The 16,802-nt window shown below is 59.7% G+C and overlaps 1 protein-coding gene across 1 annotated transcript; it reads left to right on the forward strand.

The window, feature by feature from the left end:
* Window positions 1–45: 45 nt before the first annotated feature.
* On the forward strand, window positions 46–16,537 carry OGFOD3 (2-oxoglutarate and iron dependent oxygenase domain containing 3). The gene is made up of 9 exons (XM_059149617.1): window positions 46–176; window positions 1,948–2,165; window positions 4,633–4,708; window positions 6,038–6,080; window positions 8,219–8,283; window positions 8,744–8,800; window positions 11,966–12,119; window positions 15,180–15,303; window positions 16,290–16,537. Exons 1-9 carry the CDS (start codon window positions 103–105, stop codon window positions 16,424–16,426), a joined length of 948 nt encoding a protein of 315 aa, XP_059005600.1. The 5' UTR covers window positions 46–102; the 3' UTR covers window positions 16,427–16,537.
* Window positions 16,538–16,802: the final 265 nt, after the last annotated feature.

Here is a 16,802-nt window from a genome sequence, read left to right on the forward strand (position 1 = left end):
TCTGCGTCCCCGGCCGCGCCGGCCTCGCGCACCCTCTCGCGGCGCTCGTCCCGGGCTCGGGCGGCTCCCGCGTTCGGCCCGGCTCCGCAGCGGCCCGGCCCGATGGCGCCTCAGCGGAGAGGCGCGCCCAAGGCGCCCGAGGGCAGCGGGACGGCCGAGCGCCGGCGCGGCAGCAGGTACCGAGCCGCGCAAGGACGGGCGGGCGGCGGCGGGGGGCGTGGCGTGGCCAGGCGAGGGGGTGTGGCCTTTAGCGGGGCGTGGCCTCGCCGGGGGCGTGGCCAACAGGGGCGTGGCCTGCAGCGTACCCGGTGTGGCGCAGAGGCGAGGCTTGGGGTTCGGACTTCCGACGGGCACGCGGGTCGGGGACCTGCCCCGAGGCCTCCACGGCCGGCTTCCCGACGCGCACGGGTTCCGCGGCCCCGTCGTCTCGTCCCGTGCGCTGTCCTCAGGGCCGGCGAGTGGACGGCCCGGTGGGCGCACGAGGGTCGGTTGTCCGGAAAGTCGTCAGAGCCAGGACGAACGCGGGCCCCAGAGCTTGCCCAGCGTCCATGGACCTTGCTCTGAGACTCGGACAGCAAGCCCCTCTGTGTCGGAGCCCCGCTCCTCCGAGCAGGGGTGCTGGCCTTGAGCAGAGCCCGCGGGGGGTGGTGCTCCACATCCCGCCAAGATGCAGCGTCTTCAGCGTTTGCGACTCTGTGCGCCCCGCGGGTCGCTTTCACACGGGGCGGTGGGGAGAAGGGGTGGCCCGCAGCTCCGCCCTGCAGGTCTGGGTTCCAGTCATTTGCTGCTGAGCCGGGCTGACCGTCTCCCTGCCCTGTCTGGGATTTGAGGGGAAGAGAAATGATGGGCTCACTGGTGTTTGGTGTCCGGTGTCCACCCTGCTCTGATGAGAGAAGGCTGGGTGGCCTTGAGGCCAGACAGCAGCTCTGGGGTGGGGATGTTTTTGAGCTAGGCAGGCTCCCTATTCCCCCTCAGGTATCTGTGGTCCCTCTTTAAAATCATCCGGGACCCACTCAACGCGGTGTGACCATGCTGTGCCCTCCTTGCGGTTTATTTGTTGGAATCCGTTTCATTCATATCGCACTGCAAAGCGTTCAGCGACATACAAAAATGGAAGTCAGACTCCCTGCTTTTTAGGGATTAATCACATACTTGAAGAAGGAGAGCACACCTCCTTAAAAGGGTGCCTTGATCTTTTTTCTTATTTTTTGTAAGTTCTTTGAGCTCTACAGTCACCAAGTCTTTCCTAAACAGAGTACTCAGCTTCCCAGTTACCCACATGCACACACAGACCCACGTGGGCATATACGTGGTACAGACGTGTGCACAGATCTATGCATGCAACTTCAGCATGGCAGTGAGGAGTGTAGGTTGTGCAAAAAAGTGTCTTAATTGCAAGTTGTTTTCATTGTGGTTGTATTCTCTTCCTGACTGGCTCATGTTTTTAGTGCAGTGGTCTTCACTCACACTCAGTGTGTGGCCTGGTTCCTGGGCATGGCATGGGCGTGTGGCCCCTGGGCATGGGCGTGGGGCACAGGCCTGGGGCCCTGGGCAAAGGCTTGTGGTCTGGGCATGGGCCTTGGCCCTGGGTGGGGGCGTGGGGCCTGGGCGTGGGCCCTGGGCATGGGTGTGGGCCCCGGCCTGTGGTTCCTGGTGGTCAGTTTCAGTTGTAGGCAGTGTGATTGGCAACACAGATTGGGTTTCTCTGTGGCCCTGGCCGCAGCCCATCTTGTTGCCAGCACAGGGCAGATGGGGCAGGGGAGGAGTGGCGCCTGCCCTGGCACGTCCTCTCAGGCTGGCAAGTGCCCCTGGATTGGTCGTGAGTAGCTCCGACCCCCATTGCTGCAGAACAGTAACCAAGCTTGGGTATGGTTCCTGGTCATCACCGTCCATCTTTTCAGCACACACGGGTGCCTTTGGGTGACGGTGCTTGTGTTTTGTCCTCAGCACAAAGAGTGTCCAGGCTCCACGGGAGGTGCAGACAAAGTGGTTGAGAACTGCTGTGCTGGGGGCCTGTGCCGTGCTGGCCGGGCTGCTGCTCTGGAGCAGGCTGGGCGGCGACGACAGCATCACGGAGGTCCTGGCTCACCGCAGCGAGATCCTACCTGGCAGGTTCATTGAGGTGCCCTGCTCGGAGGACTATGACCGTCACCGGCGGTTTGAAGGTAGGCGATGCTGCTGCGGCCTGGGAAGGGGCAGCCCGTCCACAGGGGTGCGCGGTGTTGGCGATGCGACGGTCTTTTGGGGCCGCGAATTGGTGGGAATCAGATTGAAAGTGGTGTGTGGGCTGGGGACAGGGTACAGGCAGACTTTCCCTCCTTCGGGTGGGTTGACCTACACCTGGACTGGGAAAGGCAGGGCAGTCCCGCTGCACAAGGGCAGCATTTTACCGAGGTGTCCTGCGCTCTGACAGAGACAGGACAGGACTGGGAAGGGGAAGACGATGAGAACACGGAAGCCAGAAAAGGCTGTAGAGTGTCCTAGTGTCGTCCCTGCGGAAAATGCCCCACCAAGAAATGTGACCCCTGGGGGCACCCGGGGGTTTCAGTCGGTTGAGCCTCTGCCTCCGGCTCAGGTCATGATCTCCGGGTCCTGGGATCGAGTCCCGCCTTGGAGTTTCTCAGCTCAGCAGGGGGTGTGCTTCTCTCTCTGTCCCCCACGCCTGCTCATATTCTCACTTGCTCTCAAATAAGTAAATAAATAAAATAAGAAAAGAAATAATAAGGGGCGCCTGTCTGGCTCAGTGGGTTAAAGCCTCTGCCTTCAGCTCAGGTGGTGATACCAGGGTCCTGGGATCGAGCCCCGCATCAGGCTCTCTGCTGGGCGGGGAGCCTGCTTCTTCCTCTGTCTCTGCCTGCCTCTCTGCCTACTTGTGATCTCTGTCAAATAAATAAAATCTTTAAAAAACTATCGATTTCTAATCTAATTGCATTGTAGCTAGATAACGTGATCTGTATGTTATAGGTCCTTGGATTTTGGCTCGGACTTTACCTTTTTTAAAGACTGATGTATTTGAGAGAGAGAGCATGTGCCTGCTCATGGTGGGTGGAGGCAGGTTGAGAGAGAGAGTCTCAAGCTGACCTCAAGCTGAGTGTGGGTCCGGTCATGGCTCGATGTCTCGACCCTGAGATCATGACATGAGCTGAAATCAAGCGTCAGACACTCGACCAACCAAGTCACCCAGGCGCCCTCTGACTTTCTCTTTGACCCAGTGTGTTTTTGTTAATGTCCTGCATGGACCGGGGAACTGTTTCCTGGCGGGCGCCTGCAGGGATCCTGGGATCCTCCTGGTCCGCACCCTCACGGATTTGTCTCCTTGTCCGTCATGTCCTGAGGGCGGCGTGCGGGGATCTCTGCGTGACTGCGGGCCTGGCAGCGGCTCAGGACTGGTCTTCGTGCTGGCCGTTTCGTATCCGAAATGATGCCGTCCGCCGCTGTATGTCCTGTCTCCGTCTTCCTGCTCTGTTGCCTGCAGACATGACCGTCTTTCCCTGTCATGATTCTTCTGTGTGAAAGTGCAGTCGTCACACACAGAGCACGCTCCCAGCTTTCTTTTATTGTTGTATCTGCTTTTATTCTGTACCGTTCGTGTCGTCATGTTCAGGAGGTAACCCTTAAAAAAGCATGCACGTGGCTTTTGTTTGTGATAAAAACACCAGTGGGATCATTAGGACCGTGTCTGGTCTCCTGAAACTGGGACACTCCGCCCCGATGGCCCCCAAACAGAAGTTTATTTTTCCCACACACCAGGGTGCAGAGAGAGGCCCCCAGGCCGGCTGCTCTGTGAGCCCCTCAGCACTGACCCTCCGTGCGTGGCTCACGTGGTCCCGGGACACTCGCTCCACGTGCAGGCTGCGGGCTGCGGGCTGCGGGCGGGGAAGAAGGGTGGAAAGTGGAAGGTCAGCCGGCCACACCTGCCCTGAGAGGGCCCTCGGCTCCGTCTCCCTGGCCGGGACTCCTACGAGGGAGCGGCCGCCTGTGCGCTGGAACGCCAGGGGTTTGTCAGCCTGTCCGTGTCGGACGCTTTGCCTCATCCCGGCCCCGGCTTCGGTGCCGTCCGAGCTTGTCTACACCCGCCCTAAGCAGTTGCACGTGCCGGCTGTGGAGAGACAGAGGGCATGCGGGGGCGGGACGCACGGTGGGCACCTTTGATGACAGTGTTTGCCAGGCCCCTGGGACAGGACAGTGACCAGAAGTATAAGCACAGCTTCAGTCCTGAAGGGCTTTCTCACGGGGGCTTCGGAAGGCTGGACCCATGGTCACAGGCTGTCACAGGCTGTCACACTGCCTCCGGCTCAGGGATCTCTTCCCCAGGGTAAGCAGGCTGCTTCCCTCGGGTCCCCCGATGTGGGCCGCCCCGAGTGTACCGTGTCCTGCCGGGCGTCGGTGTGTCCTGCAGAGGGTGCACTTACTCCAAAAAGGTCATTGTTGTGGCTCTGAAATCCACACCTCTATGGGGGTGTCCTGCATTTTATTTGCCGAATCTGGCCCCGAATCCTGTGGAAGGCGCAGACCTGCCCCGCAGAAGTGCCCTGTGGAGGGCTGCCTACAGGCAAGTCCTCCATAAACACACGTGGCGTTGTTGGGATTCAGCATGGGGTCAGCGTCTCATTCCGGCTCCGCTCTCTGCAGGCTGCTCCCCGAGGAAGTGTGGCCGGGGCGTCACCGACACCGTCATCAGCAGGGACGAAGCCCAGAGGATCCGCAGGTGCCCAAGACTCCCCTGTCTGAACGAGCAGGAAAGTGGGGCTGCGGGACAGGAAGCAGTTACTACGGGGGGGGGGGGTCGGGGAGATGATTTAAAGAAATTCAATTAGAATTCCATAAGAATTTCCTCATGCACTTCCAAGGGGAAAAGTGGGCTTTTCCACTTTCTGGAAGCAACGGCTGTTGCCCTCAGTGAGGCTGTTGCTGGTGGAGCCTGCCAAGGCCTCAGCCTTCTTTGGTTCCGACCTGTGCAGGAGGCCTAGGGACATGCTGCCTTCTTGGCTGTTCGGGGAGCCCAACGAGCGCCCGTGTGACGCTCCCCGCTGCGGCAGGGGAACACGAGAGAGCAGTTCAGTGTCTGTCCTGAAACTGGCCGGGGATTAGCCCCCGGGCTGACCAGCTGTGACTCTGACCGGGCAGGAAGTCTTACTCGGATGCTGTCAACACTGGATTTTTCTTTGTTGGGTTTTTGTTTTTGTTTTTTATTTGACAGAGAGAGGGAGATCACAAGCAGGCAGAGAGGCAGGCAGAGGGAGGGGGGAAGCAGGCTCTCCACCAAGCAGAGAGCCCGATGTGGGGCTTGATCCCAAGACCCTGGGATTATGACCTGAGCTGAAGGCAGAGGCTTAACCCACTGAGCCTTCCAGGAGCCCCTATCGGGGTTTTAAAGACAAGATCTTCAAGCTTTGATTTTGCAACAAATTGTTCAGACACGAGGTGTTTAGTTGTGTGTGCGAGGTGGAGTGGTGCGGGCCCTCAAGCCGCCTGTGTGCCCAGCCATCTGTCCCAGCAGGGAGACATTCCTCCTGTTTCTAGAAAGCACCACAGGGGCTCCCTGGGCAGGAGTCACTGGAATCCGGGTTGATCGCTCCCCAGCTCCGTTCCCCAGTTGCTGTGACTTGTCAGGAAGCTCTTGAGTCTTCAGTGAGGCGGGAGGTCCTGTTAGGTGCACCGCAGGCCTCCGCGGCTCTTCTGCCGCCCCAGCTGCTGATCACAAAGCACCCCCCCGCCAGCCAGTGATGACCAGGTCAGGGATCCAGTGGGAGTTGCTTGGCCCGTTTGGGTGGGCACCAGCTCTCGGTACTAAAAATGGAAATTAAGCCTAGTTGTTTCTAAAATGTTGTATTTAATTAACAACATGGTGAGGAGATACTGTCATTTATTCCCTTAACTTTGAGAATCAAGTTTTTTGGTCTAAATATGTGTTTATATCTCAAATATTAAATAATATATTAACATTGTAAGAATCGTGTTAGCTGTTAAATCCCTAGCTATATCACAGACGATCCCGCTATCCAAATCCTGACTGACAATGACCTTTCCCCCGCAGCATAGCCGAGAAGGGGCTGTCCCTGGGAGGATCTGATGGAGGGGTGAGTTCCTGCTTCAGTTTTCTTTCTACCCCTTTAACTTGCTCTCCACCCAAGGGCAAGTAGCCACTGTGGGCGGGGGGGCCTTGGGTGTCCCTCCTCTCTGCATGTCACCAGCATGGAAAGGCCATAGTCAGTGGGCCCAAGACTGTCCCCCTCTTCACAGTGAGTCACAGCAGCCTCCCCAGATCTCATTCATGTTTCGGACAATCTGCGGGTGCACAGTGAGCTGTGCACAGGGCTGGGTGCACAGTGAGCTGACAGAGGGTTTAGGAGCCCAGTGAGGAGGGTGGCCAGGCCTGGACTGGGGAGAGGCAAAAGTGGGCAGGGCTCCTAGGACACGGTGACAGACATGCTCCCCCGCCGCCAGGTGGGAGGCCCCACAGACACGGTGTGGGCACTAGAGTGCAGGGGGCCAGGGGTCTGGGGTGGTTTCCAGGGGGTCACGTGGACAATGCGCCCACCCAGAACCTGAGGATAGGGCCTTATTTGGAAAAGGAATCTTTGACACCACTAAGTTAAGGGTCTGAAGATGAGGTCATTCTGGGTTGGCGGGGGACCCGGAGTCCAACGGCAAACGCGTCCTTGTATGAGAGTCGAAGGAGGTTGGAGGGGAGAGAGGAGAAGCCGCAGGGGCTGGTCCATAAGCCGGGGACACTGGAGCCACCAGAAGCTGGAGGAGGCAGGAGGCATTCTCCCCTGGACCTTCAGAGGGAGCCTGGCCCTGGCCACAGCTTGATCTCAGGGTCTCTGGTTTCGTAGCTGTGAGAAGACGAATTCTGATGAGTTTAAGTCAGTTTGTGACGATCAGTCCCAGCGGCTGCTGGGAACAGAGGGCCAGGGCAGCCCTGTGTCTCATCCGGGCAGCCTCTGGGAGTCATGTTCCTACAAACACTGCACGTTAGCTTGCATTCCCATGTGGGGTTCTGAACACCCAGTGTGTGAGGCTGTGGGAGATAGTCTTCTCTGCACTGTTCTCTGATGGCAAAATTATTGCCATATGTGGACCCAGATGTCTACATGTTTCAAGACATGTAACCTTCCTGGGAAGATTCGTTTATGGACTTTGCTAGAATTTCTGTGTATTTCTGTGATTATCTGCATGACTTTATTTTATTCTGCAAATTTTTCCCTGGAGTTCCAAAATTCAGCTTCTTTTATTTTAGTTTGGTTTGATTCAGGAGTAGCATTTATTAAAAACCCATTTGTGCATGGACTCATCTCTTACTCTTTGCTGGGCTTTCCCTCAGGAAATCATCTTGCAGCAAAGGAACCTGATTTGACGCCTTTAAATTCAGTTGACAGTTATTAAGCTCAAATTGTGTTCAAACCCTGGGGCTGGTCACTGCATCAATGAAGAGAAATATAATTAGCTTCCAGATAGTGTGAAAATCGTCCGTGCTGGTGACCACTTTTCCTGGACGTGGGGAAGGACCCATAGAGGTGGGGTGATCAAGGGTACAGAACACTTTGACGGGCCTGTGAAAGGTAGGACCCAGCAGTTCGCCTCTGGGGATTACCCAAGAGCCTGAAAGCGTCTGTCTGCACAGCCTTGTCCGCCGGTGTTCAGAGCAGCTTTACTGGAAACAACCCACGTGGTTGTATTACCCCAAACCATGGAGTGTCCTCAGCAGGGAGATGGGGTGGATGTCTGCGGACACAGCAGCTCGAGCGAACCACGTGACTGTGCTGAGGAGAGGGAGCCAGACTCAAAAAGAGCACATCCCACATGACCACGTGTAACTTTAGAAAGTGGGCATCCGCCTGTGACAGCAGGTGGTTACCTGGGGGGGGGAGGCAGGAGGCAGAGGAGTACAAGGACATTCTGGGACGCGTTTGTTATCCTGATGGTGACGGTGTTTCACGGATATGTGACATCAAAGCTCATCAGACTGTACAGCTCAACCAACTGTGACACCTCAGCGGGGCTGGGGGTATGATTCAGCTGCAGGAGTTCACAGGTCTGTGCACCGCTTTCAGAAGATCAGACAGTGCGGGAGGGAATGAGATCTGTCCTGCGTATACCCCGGGTCCACCTTTCTTGAAACCTGGCATCGCCTGCCTGACCCCAGGGGAGGGTAGGATGGATCTCACAGGGGGACAGGGGACCCTGCTACCCTTTCTATGCACATCTTTTCCAGGCGTCCATCTTGGACTTGCACTCAGGAGCCCTGTCTGTCGGGAAGCACTTTGTGAACCTGTACAGGTGAGAGCCCAGACAGGCTGCAGCCCTCACTGTGCCCCTGCATTTCTTGGCCAGAGCTGGGGGGCGGGGCCCTTCTCAGGGGCAGGATCCTGGTTCACCAGCTGCAGGGAACAGTCTCCGGCTCCATGGGGTCCTCAGGGGCCTTCTTGAGAAAGCAGGACCTACCCGAGGCCGAGGGACAGCTAGAGGAAGGGGGGAGGACGGAGAGGCAGGCCAGGCTCTGGGGTGGGGGAAAGCGTTGGAAAGAGCTGATAGGACCCTGATCCTCCCTGAGGCCAGAGAAGCAGAGATTCCCCAACCTCAACGTAGTGACGTCCCCCTCTTTGATCACTGGTCATCCCTGTGGGGACAGGGCTCTTCCGCAGGAGGAAACAAGGAAGCTAAAGAAGATTCAGTGTTGTAAGAAAGTGTCGACACGTCCAGTGAAACGTTACATGTGTTAACAGCCTATTTTTCACAGATACTTTGGAGATAAAATACAAACCGTCTTCTCAGAAGAGGACTTCCAGTTGTACCGGTGAGGAGGAAAGCAGGGAAGTCAGAGGGGAGGCGGGTGGCTGGGCTGAAGGTTGGGCCACCAGAGCCCCGCCCATCCAGGGTGGGAACCCAGGCGCACCAAGCCCACCACGGCCGCGCCCACCACCTGTCTGGGCCACGCCCACGCGATCACCACTGGTACCAGGCCCTGTTCAGAGGCCTAGGCCACGCCCCAGGCCAGGCCACCCTCCCCAACCATGCCCACCCGCCCATGCCACGCCCCTGGCCACACCCACTTGTCCACCCCACCCTGATCCGGGCTCTCCTCGGCCAACTGTGTCCATCCAACCACAGCACCCAGTCGTGCCCACTGACCACGCCCACCCCGAGCCAGGTGCTGCAGGTGCCCAGGGATGTGCCCCCCCCCCCCGTTTGTCTGGGCACTTCGTGAGCAGAGGGTCCCTTGAAATGCACAGTTCACTTTATCAGAGTCCTGGCTGGTGGGTGCTGGGGCGGTACCTCACCCCCACCCCCACCCCCCACCCCTGCTGGGGGCGGGGCAGGGAACTCATGGACTTGTCTGGTTTGGGCTGTTCTCCTGGCTCCACAGTTTTTCTCCTTCCTTGACACCCTGTGCCGTCAGGGCTGACGGGCAGAATGTACTAGAACAGCTGTGGGATTACAGTCTGCGCCAGCGTCCAGGGCACTTTGTGCTCGGAGCTGGTGCACAGGGCCGCCCCTGCCTCGTCGCTGTGGGCCTAGCCAGGCCATGGAGCACACAGGACCTATGGAAGGAGCAGACCAGTGGGGGCCTCGTGAGCTCCCCGTCTGCCCAGGGCTGCTCTCTGCCCCAGCCCCAGGTGGGTCCAGCAGCTCTTGCAACAGCCTCATGAGCGGCCCAGGGCGCTAAGGGGCCGTGCCCACTCACAAGTCACAGCACAGGAGCCAGCACCAGGCTCCCTCCCCATGCCAGGTGCCAGGCACGGCCCTCCTGCCCCAACAGCTCCCCCACAAGGGAGTGGTTTTCTTTTTTTCTTTCTTTTTTTTTTTTTTTTAAAGATTTTATTTATTTATTTGACGGAGAGAGATCACAAGTAGGTAGAGAGGCAGGCAGAGAGAGAGAGGAGGAGGAAACAGGCTCCCCGCTGAGCAGAGAGCCCGATGCGGGACTCGATCCCAGGACCCTGAGATCATGACCTGAGCCGAAGGCAGCGGCTTAACCCACTGAGCCACCCAGGCGCCCGGGAGTGGTTTTCTTTAAGTAAAACTTGTAATTTTTAGGTAATCAAGACTCACAGACTATTTTGGGAAATAACATCGTGGAATCTCATGTACCTTCGCCCAGTTCCCCTGACGGCACAAGTTGGTGTTAGCAGAACCGGGCATTGCCCCCGGGAGCCGGCCCCGGTGCTGCCCCCACCATCTTGCTCAGAATCCCAAGTTCTACCGTATTTGTGTGAGCGTGTGCAATTCTGTCCTCTGGGTAGCTCACGTAAGGGCTGCCAGCCACGGTACCGAGCGTCTCATCACCACACGGACCCCACGTTGCCCTTCTGTCTCCTCAGCCCTAGCACCCGTCCCTGACCACAGTCAGCAGAGCTCGCTGCTACCATAGCCTCGCGGTCTGGGAACAGCGGCCGCCTCCCCTTGGTGACGTTCCCAGGGAGACGGCCAGAGAGTGAGCCGGGCTCCTGGTCCAGAGAGAAGCAAAGGGTCAGGTGAACTTGACACACAAATAGTAGCGTCAGTGAGCGGTGCCCTTGACCCCTGCCTCACGCTGGTGACCTCCCTGGGTGGGCCCTGAGGTCAGGGCCTGGGGCAAGGTGGGGTTTTGTAGCACAAAGGGCTGGGTGACCAGCGGGACGGGAGCCTGGCCTGCGGTCACCCGGTGACTCGTTCGCTTTATCGTGTTTACCGCTAAGTGAAAAACGTGAGTATTTTAATGTTCATAAGTTCAAGGGTCTATGAAGCGTAAAAATGCTCACTGCAAATGAAGAGAAAACAGCGGATTTGTGTCTCATTCGAGAGCAAGCCTGCAGAGAGGAAGCGGTGTCGATTCAACCGCGGTCAGGAGCGGCTGGTGGTTGCACAGGCGGCCTAGGACAGTCTTACGTATGGGACAGAGTTTGTATTTCTGGAGTGAAAACCCAGTCAGAGGCGTGAGTGCTGTTGCCAGGCACGTGGGTACTGGAGAAGGCAGCTTCGCGGAGGCCACCGCGGAGGCCCTGGACACAGGCTTCATCAGGACGTCCGCTGGGTTCGGTCAGTCCCTGAGCTCGCTCTCTCGGATGTGAGGAAGGTAGAACTGTCGGACTGCTTCCCGTCTCTTCTGGGCTGTTGTCCATCTGCCGACCTCAGGGAGCGTTTGCAGCAGGCGTGCAGAACCAAGAACCATGAGAACCAGAGGACCATCAGGGGGGGCCCCCCGGGCACCGTCACTGCAGCGGGCGCCGAGGAATGGGAGGCCAGCGCGCCTGCGCCGAGCATGGGTTCCAGAAGGAGCACCATCAATGCCGTGAGCAGGCCAGCCGCGGAGTGTGTGGCCAGATGACCGTGGAGGAAGGCCACGAGCCTCCGAGTTCTTTCAGGTCGTTGAGCTGGGACATTTGGCTAAACAACTTCGCGCCCTGACGGTGAACAGAGATAAAGAAAACAGCGCACGGAGTCGATGCTTCCTCGCGACGGGCTGGGAAGAGCTAAGTGCACGGGCCTCCGGCCTCGCTGGAGGGTGACGCACCGGTGGTCGTTGTCGGCCCAGCAGAAGTTCTGTGAGCGTCGCTGGGGTTAGAGTGACCCCTCCACTGGCTGAAATGAGTTCAGGGGGGTCCCTGGAAAAGTCTGCTGTGCCCCCAGTTGGTGCCCTGCCGGAGGGGGGCACCCTTGAGCTAGTGCTACCCACGTGGAGACACCAGCCAGTGGTTTGGAAATGTAACAATAACCCATCCTGTTGTGCTGGGGCTGCATCACGTGTGGTCCTAACCCTGGGTCCCCCTCCCTCCCGCACGTGCGCACACGTGGCCCTGGGCCCGGTCCTCGTCCTCCCACGGTGCGCGCAGGTACGTGGTGGACACTGTATGTGGAGGCATGTGTGGGTGTGTACACGTGTCTCGCAGACGTATGTGGCCGTGCATGGGCGGTGAGTGTGCTCGGTGTGTGCGGGTACGTGCGTGAGTGCGTGTGCCCTGACGTGTGTCCCCCCTGACAGGGATGTGCGGCAGAGGGTCCAGCTCACCGTCGCCCAGGCCTTCGGCATCAGCGCATCCGCACTGCACCTCACAAAGCCCACGTTCTTCTCGCGCATCAACAGCACGCAGGCCCGGACGGCGCACGACGAGTACTGGCACGCGCATGTGGACAAGGTGAGCACCCACTCTCCGGCCGGGCGCACAGCCTGGCTTCCCGGGCATCTGCCCCGTGGTGTTTCTGTGGTTGGGGTTTTAGACGTCTTCCTCTCCGACCTTCGGGTTGGACCCAAAACCCCTGGACAGTGAGATGTGCGCTAGGAATTGGCAGGCCCCGTGGCACCCAGTCGTCCGTGGCTGCCTCCCCTGGAACCGCAAACTCTACTATGGGCCCCCCAGGCAGTCTCTGTCGCCTCCACGGCTGCCGGGGCCTCCCCTTGGGCCTGCCCTCCGCCCACACCCTGCCTCTTTGCAGGAACATCTTGCAACCACTCAGGACCCCCAGCTCTCTGTTCTCGATCTGTTGTTCTTAGACACAGTCCTAGCCGATCCGTGATCCTGACCCGCTGCCCTGGAGCCCATCCCACGTGCCCCCGTGTTCTCAGTGTGGTGCTGGGGACACCTGAGGGCTGCAGGGGGCGGCCCGGTGGCAGGTGTGCTCAGGTGACCCAGGACTGTCCCTTGTGCTCCTTGAAGCTAGAATGGACGAAGCAAGTGAGAAACACCCAGGGAGCATGGGGTGGGAGGCGAGGGCAGGTTGGAACCACGCTTGCCAGTGGGGCTCTGGCTCTGAAACCCAGCCGGGTGCTCAGCCTTTGTTGGATCTCAACTGAGCCGACCGAGGCAGCACCACACGTGGCCGTGAGCACAGGGGTGTGGTTACTGAAGCTGAGGACCTCGGTATGTCACTGGTCAGTCAGCTTCAGTGGACATGGTGTCTGTGGCCAGGGATTGCCGCAGGCCAGCGCTACTCTGGGGCCTGCAGCCGGTTCAGGCCAGGACTGGGGTTTCTGGCCTCACGGCAGGAGACCCAGTGGCTCTGTGGTCTTCCTCCAGGGTGTGCAGACACCAGTGCGGTCCAGCTGTGGTCCAACCCCGTGCCCCTTGTGGCTTTAGCGGCTGTTGGCCTATTGGTAACCCTCGCCCCAGGGTCACTGCGGGAGGGGACAGCTGAGGTCTCAGCTGTGCGGTAACCACTGCCTGCAGAGCTGGAAACGGTTGTTAGGGCGCTGACGGCAAAGACGATGTGTGTGGAGGAACGTCCAGCGCATGGAGAAGGGAGCCCCCGGCGGGGGCCGGAGCCCAGGAGGACCTCCCTCACGAAGGGAGGCTGGCCCTCCACCGCCAGGAGGGGTCAGTTCAGGAAAAGCAATGCCCACGGCCCGACCGTGTTCTCGAACTTCAAGGAGAATACACTTCAGGCGGAAGGAGGCGCCGCCAGGAGCACGTCGGCAGCCTCAGGCTCTCCACAGCGACGCTAGGACCCTGGAGGGTCCACAGGAGCTGGGTGGTGTGTGGGTGTGGCCAAAAGCTGTCCTCGGACACAAGAGAACTCCAGAACGGGGCATCCGCTGGTCATCGCCAAGCTCTGGTCTCCAGCTCGGAACGGAGACGCCCGCACCCGCCCCTCCCACGGCCCCTTACCCAGGTCCCCGGTTTTCACACGCGTTCTGAGGGTTCCTTTGCCGTATCTGGGGGTGGACGGATGGGAGAGGGTGGTTCCGATGGACGTGAGGTTCGCGGCTGAAGCTGCTCGGGAAGCATGGCCCCGGGAGAGGCGCAGGCCTCTGTCTCCCTGAGGTTTGTTTGGTGAAGGGATTCGGGACAAGGGGAATCCAAGTCAGGGTCTCAGTGGGGCATGCGGAGCTGAGCCCAGGTGTGTAGGAATCCAGCCTCCTGCGGCCTGGTGCCGAGTGTACGAGAAGGTGACGTCGCTCTCGGTATCGTGGCACCGTGGTTGGCCCACCTCCCATCAGGAGGTGACTGTCGTCACGGTGACAGGGTAGAGATGGTGGCGGGGAAGGCTTTTTGAGCCTTGATCAGGAATGTCGTGTGAGATTGGCTTGGAGCTTCTGAGTTGTTCCAGGATGCCTGCAGGTGTCCGTCGAGTGTGCGACCGGCTGCCAGCCCTGCGGTTGCAGGCGGGAGTCGGGCTGTGTGCCAGGGCTGGGTTGACAGTCGGACTGAGTTCTTAAGACACTTCCTTCATCTCTTAGCCCAGACTTGCCCATGGAGCAATTCACCAGCCTGCAAAAGGTTCTTACGTGATGAAAACTCCTTGTTTGCCGCACATCGTTATCTTGGCACAAAAGAAAACCGTGTATCTCAGTAATTCCCTTCACTGACCAGATCCCGACTGGTCTGGTCGGCCCCTGGGGACGAGGCCTTCCATGCACAGTGCAGACAACCACGCCCTGCTGATGCCGCTCGGAAAACAACGTGTCCGTGTGGCGCCCTTGTCCGCGCTGGCCGCGAGCAGGGCCTCGCCTCCCTGACTTCAGGGCATCGGAGGAAACAAGTGATAGCCGCCACCAGTTCACGTCGCCCGTCCGGGCCGGGGGTGGGGTCGGTTATCAGAGGGTCTGTGCCCAGACGAGCCCCTGCCAGATCCCAGCCTTCTGCGGCCCGGGCTGCATCTGCCCGCAGGGGCTCGCACACAAAAGGGCAGATGCTGTCCGTTGGTCAGGATGAGGCCCCTGGGGTCCTCAGAGTCAGAGACAGGCAGGGGCAGGGGCGGAGTGAGCGTTTCACAGGACGGTTTCAGTGGGGGAAGGTACTAAGCAGGTTTCTGGGGACCGACGGTGGCGACGGCTTTGCGACCGCAGTGTGCTTGGTGCTTCTGGGCTGGGCGTGAAGGGGTTAAGACGGCTGGTATTCCCACCGGTAAAGGTCACAGTTGGCTGCCCCCCGCCCCAGCGTGAAGAAGGAGCAAGAGCACTTGTCGCTGCTGTGTTTGTTCCGTGTGCCGACGCGGGAGGTGGGAGCTACTAGGTGGCGGTGACACGGCCGCCGTCCCAGGAACCGCCGTGGTGCAGGCTTGTCCGCCTGGCGTCCACACACGCTGCCTTTGCCAGGAGCCACGGCCCGGTTGTGGGAGCAGCGCAGAAGCCCCGGGAAGAAGCGGGCACATGGGCCTGACCAAGGCGTTTCCACGGCCCGCAAGCCGGCGCGACCGTCTGGGCGGCTGTGCCCCACGAGCCCCGGTTGCCGACCAGCTCCGTCGCGCCCCGCCCACAGGTGACCTACGGCTCCTTCGACTACACCTCGCTGCTCTACCTCTCCGACTACCTGGACGACTTCGGCGGCGGCAGATTCGTGTTCGTGGAGGAGGGAGCCAACAAGACAGTGGAGCCGAGGGCAGGTAGGACATCCCGCGGCGGCCCCGGGCGGGCAGGCAGGCCTCCGCATGCCCCGCTGCCCTCGGTCACTGCTGCCACAGCACAGCGGTCCCCAGAGTCCCCGGGGCCCCCAGCCCGGCAGGGACACCCAGAGCTGCCCTATGAGTGTGTGCCCTCCCTCCTGGCGTGTGTGGGGAAGGACTCCCAGAAACTCCCAGGAGAGCCCGGCCACTTGGTCCCCGGACCGCGCCATGCCGTCCCCTGCTGCCACGTCTCCCCTGTTGTGTGGCATCGCCTGTGGGAGCCCAGTCAGACCAGTGAGGCTGCCCACCTGGGTTGGCTCAATGTTCTGCTGGCCACGGGACTATCCTCACTGGACAGTCTGGTGGACACTGGACAGAGCTGGTGGGTCCACACTGCTCCCTGGAGAAGCTGTGAAGGGGACAGAAGGTAGCTTGGACATCAAGGGTGTGGGAAGGAGATGAAGCAGCTCAGGGTTTGGTCTCCCCGCTCTGTGGGTAGGCACGGGAAGGGGTGCAGCCCTGGGCTCAGCAGGCAGGAGGGGCCTCCAGATGCCCTGCAGCTCCAGCAGCTGAACGGATTAAGGACCAGAGAAGCTTCCAGCACCACTGCTGGGTGTCACGTGTCACTGCTTTTGACAGTGCCCTGTGGCCCGATAGGAAAATCATGAAGGATTAGAAAAACCGAGATGATTTCTCATGTTTGGTTACTCAGTTGCTGAGCTAAATCTTTCACTGAAGAACCTTCTTCTGATTCTGAAGTGTTTCATGTGTTGAGAATTAGGTGGGCAGTGTTGTTCAACCTTGACACACCCCTAGGGACGTGGCCCTGGGGGACATGGCCTTGGGGGCCGTGGCCCTGGGGGACTTGCTCCTGGGAGACCTGCCCACCGCTGTTGGTGTTCCAGGTCTGCGTTTGCTCTTTGCCTCGTGTGCTGTTAGCGGTGCTGGCCTCTGGTCACTTCGGGTCACTTCTCTCTTCCGTCCAGGCCGGGTGTCCTTCTTCACCTCGGGGTCTGAGAACCTGCACCGTGTGGAGAAGGTCCACTGGGGCACCCGTTACGCCGTCACCATCGCCTTTACCTGCAACCCTGACCACGGCATTGCGGACCCTGCGTTCACATAGCCCCGGCCATGCCTTCCCCCCGCCCCCCCGGGAGCAGCCACACTGAGCATGGGCCCCTCCCGCCACTTCAGCCCTTTCCCATTGAACAAGGTGCCTTAGGAATCACCCGGAGTCAGTCCGCTGCTGTGCTGGTCATTCCTCATCTGTAGGGAAATCTGGGAAGCGGCCCTCGGCCTCCGAGGCTCCTGTGAGCGACTCAGTGTGCTGTCCACATCGGGCCCGGGAACTGGCAGCCAGCTGACGTGCCCTCCCACTCAAGAAGGGGTCCTCGGGCCCCGGGTGGAAACTCCCGCTTGTGAACAGTCATTCCCCCGGGCTGCATCCAGAGACCAGCCCGCCACTGAAGACCGACGTCGGAACGTGGACGATGCCGTGG

The sequence above is a fragment of the Mustela lutreola genome, chromosome 15, assembly GCF_030435805.1.
Source record: "Mustela lutreola isolate mMusLut2 chromosome 15, mMusLut2.pri, whole genome shotgun sequence".
In the NCBI taxonomy this organism is placed as follows: Eukaryota; Metazoa; Chordata; class Mammalia; order Carnivora; family Mustelidae; genus Mustela; species Mustela lutreola.

What these genes read in the sequence shown, in the direction of transcription:
- OGFOD3 (XM_059149617.1), top strand. Translation starts at nt 103, where the DNA reads ATGGCGCCTCAGCGGAGAGGCGCGCCCAAGGCGCCCGAGGGCAGCGGG. An exon ending in TGGGAGGATCTGATGGAGGG is followed by an intron (nt 6,081 to 8,218) that starts GTGAGTTCCTGC and finishes CATCTTTTCCAG; the next exon opens with GCGTCCATCTTGGACTTGCA. An exon ending in GAGGACTTCCAGTTGTACCG is followed by an intron (nt 8,801 to 11,965) that starts GTGAGGAGGAAA and finishes CCCCCCTGACAG; the next exon opens with GGATGTGCGGCAGAGGGTCC.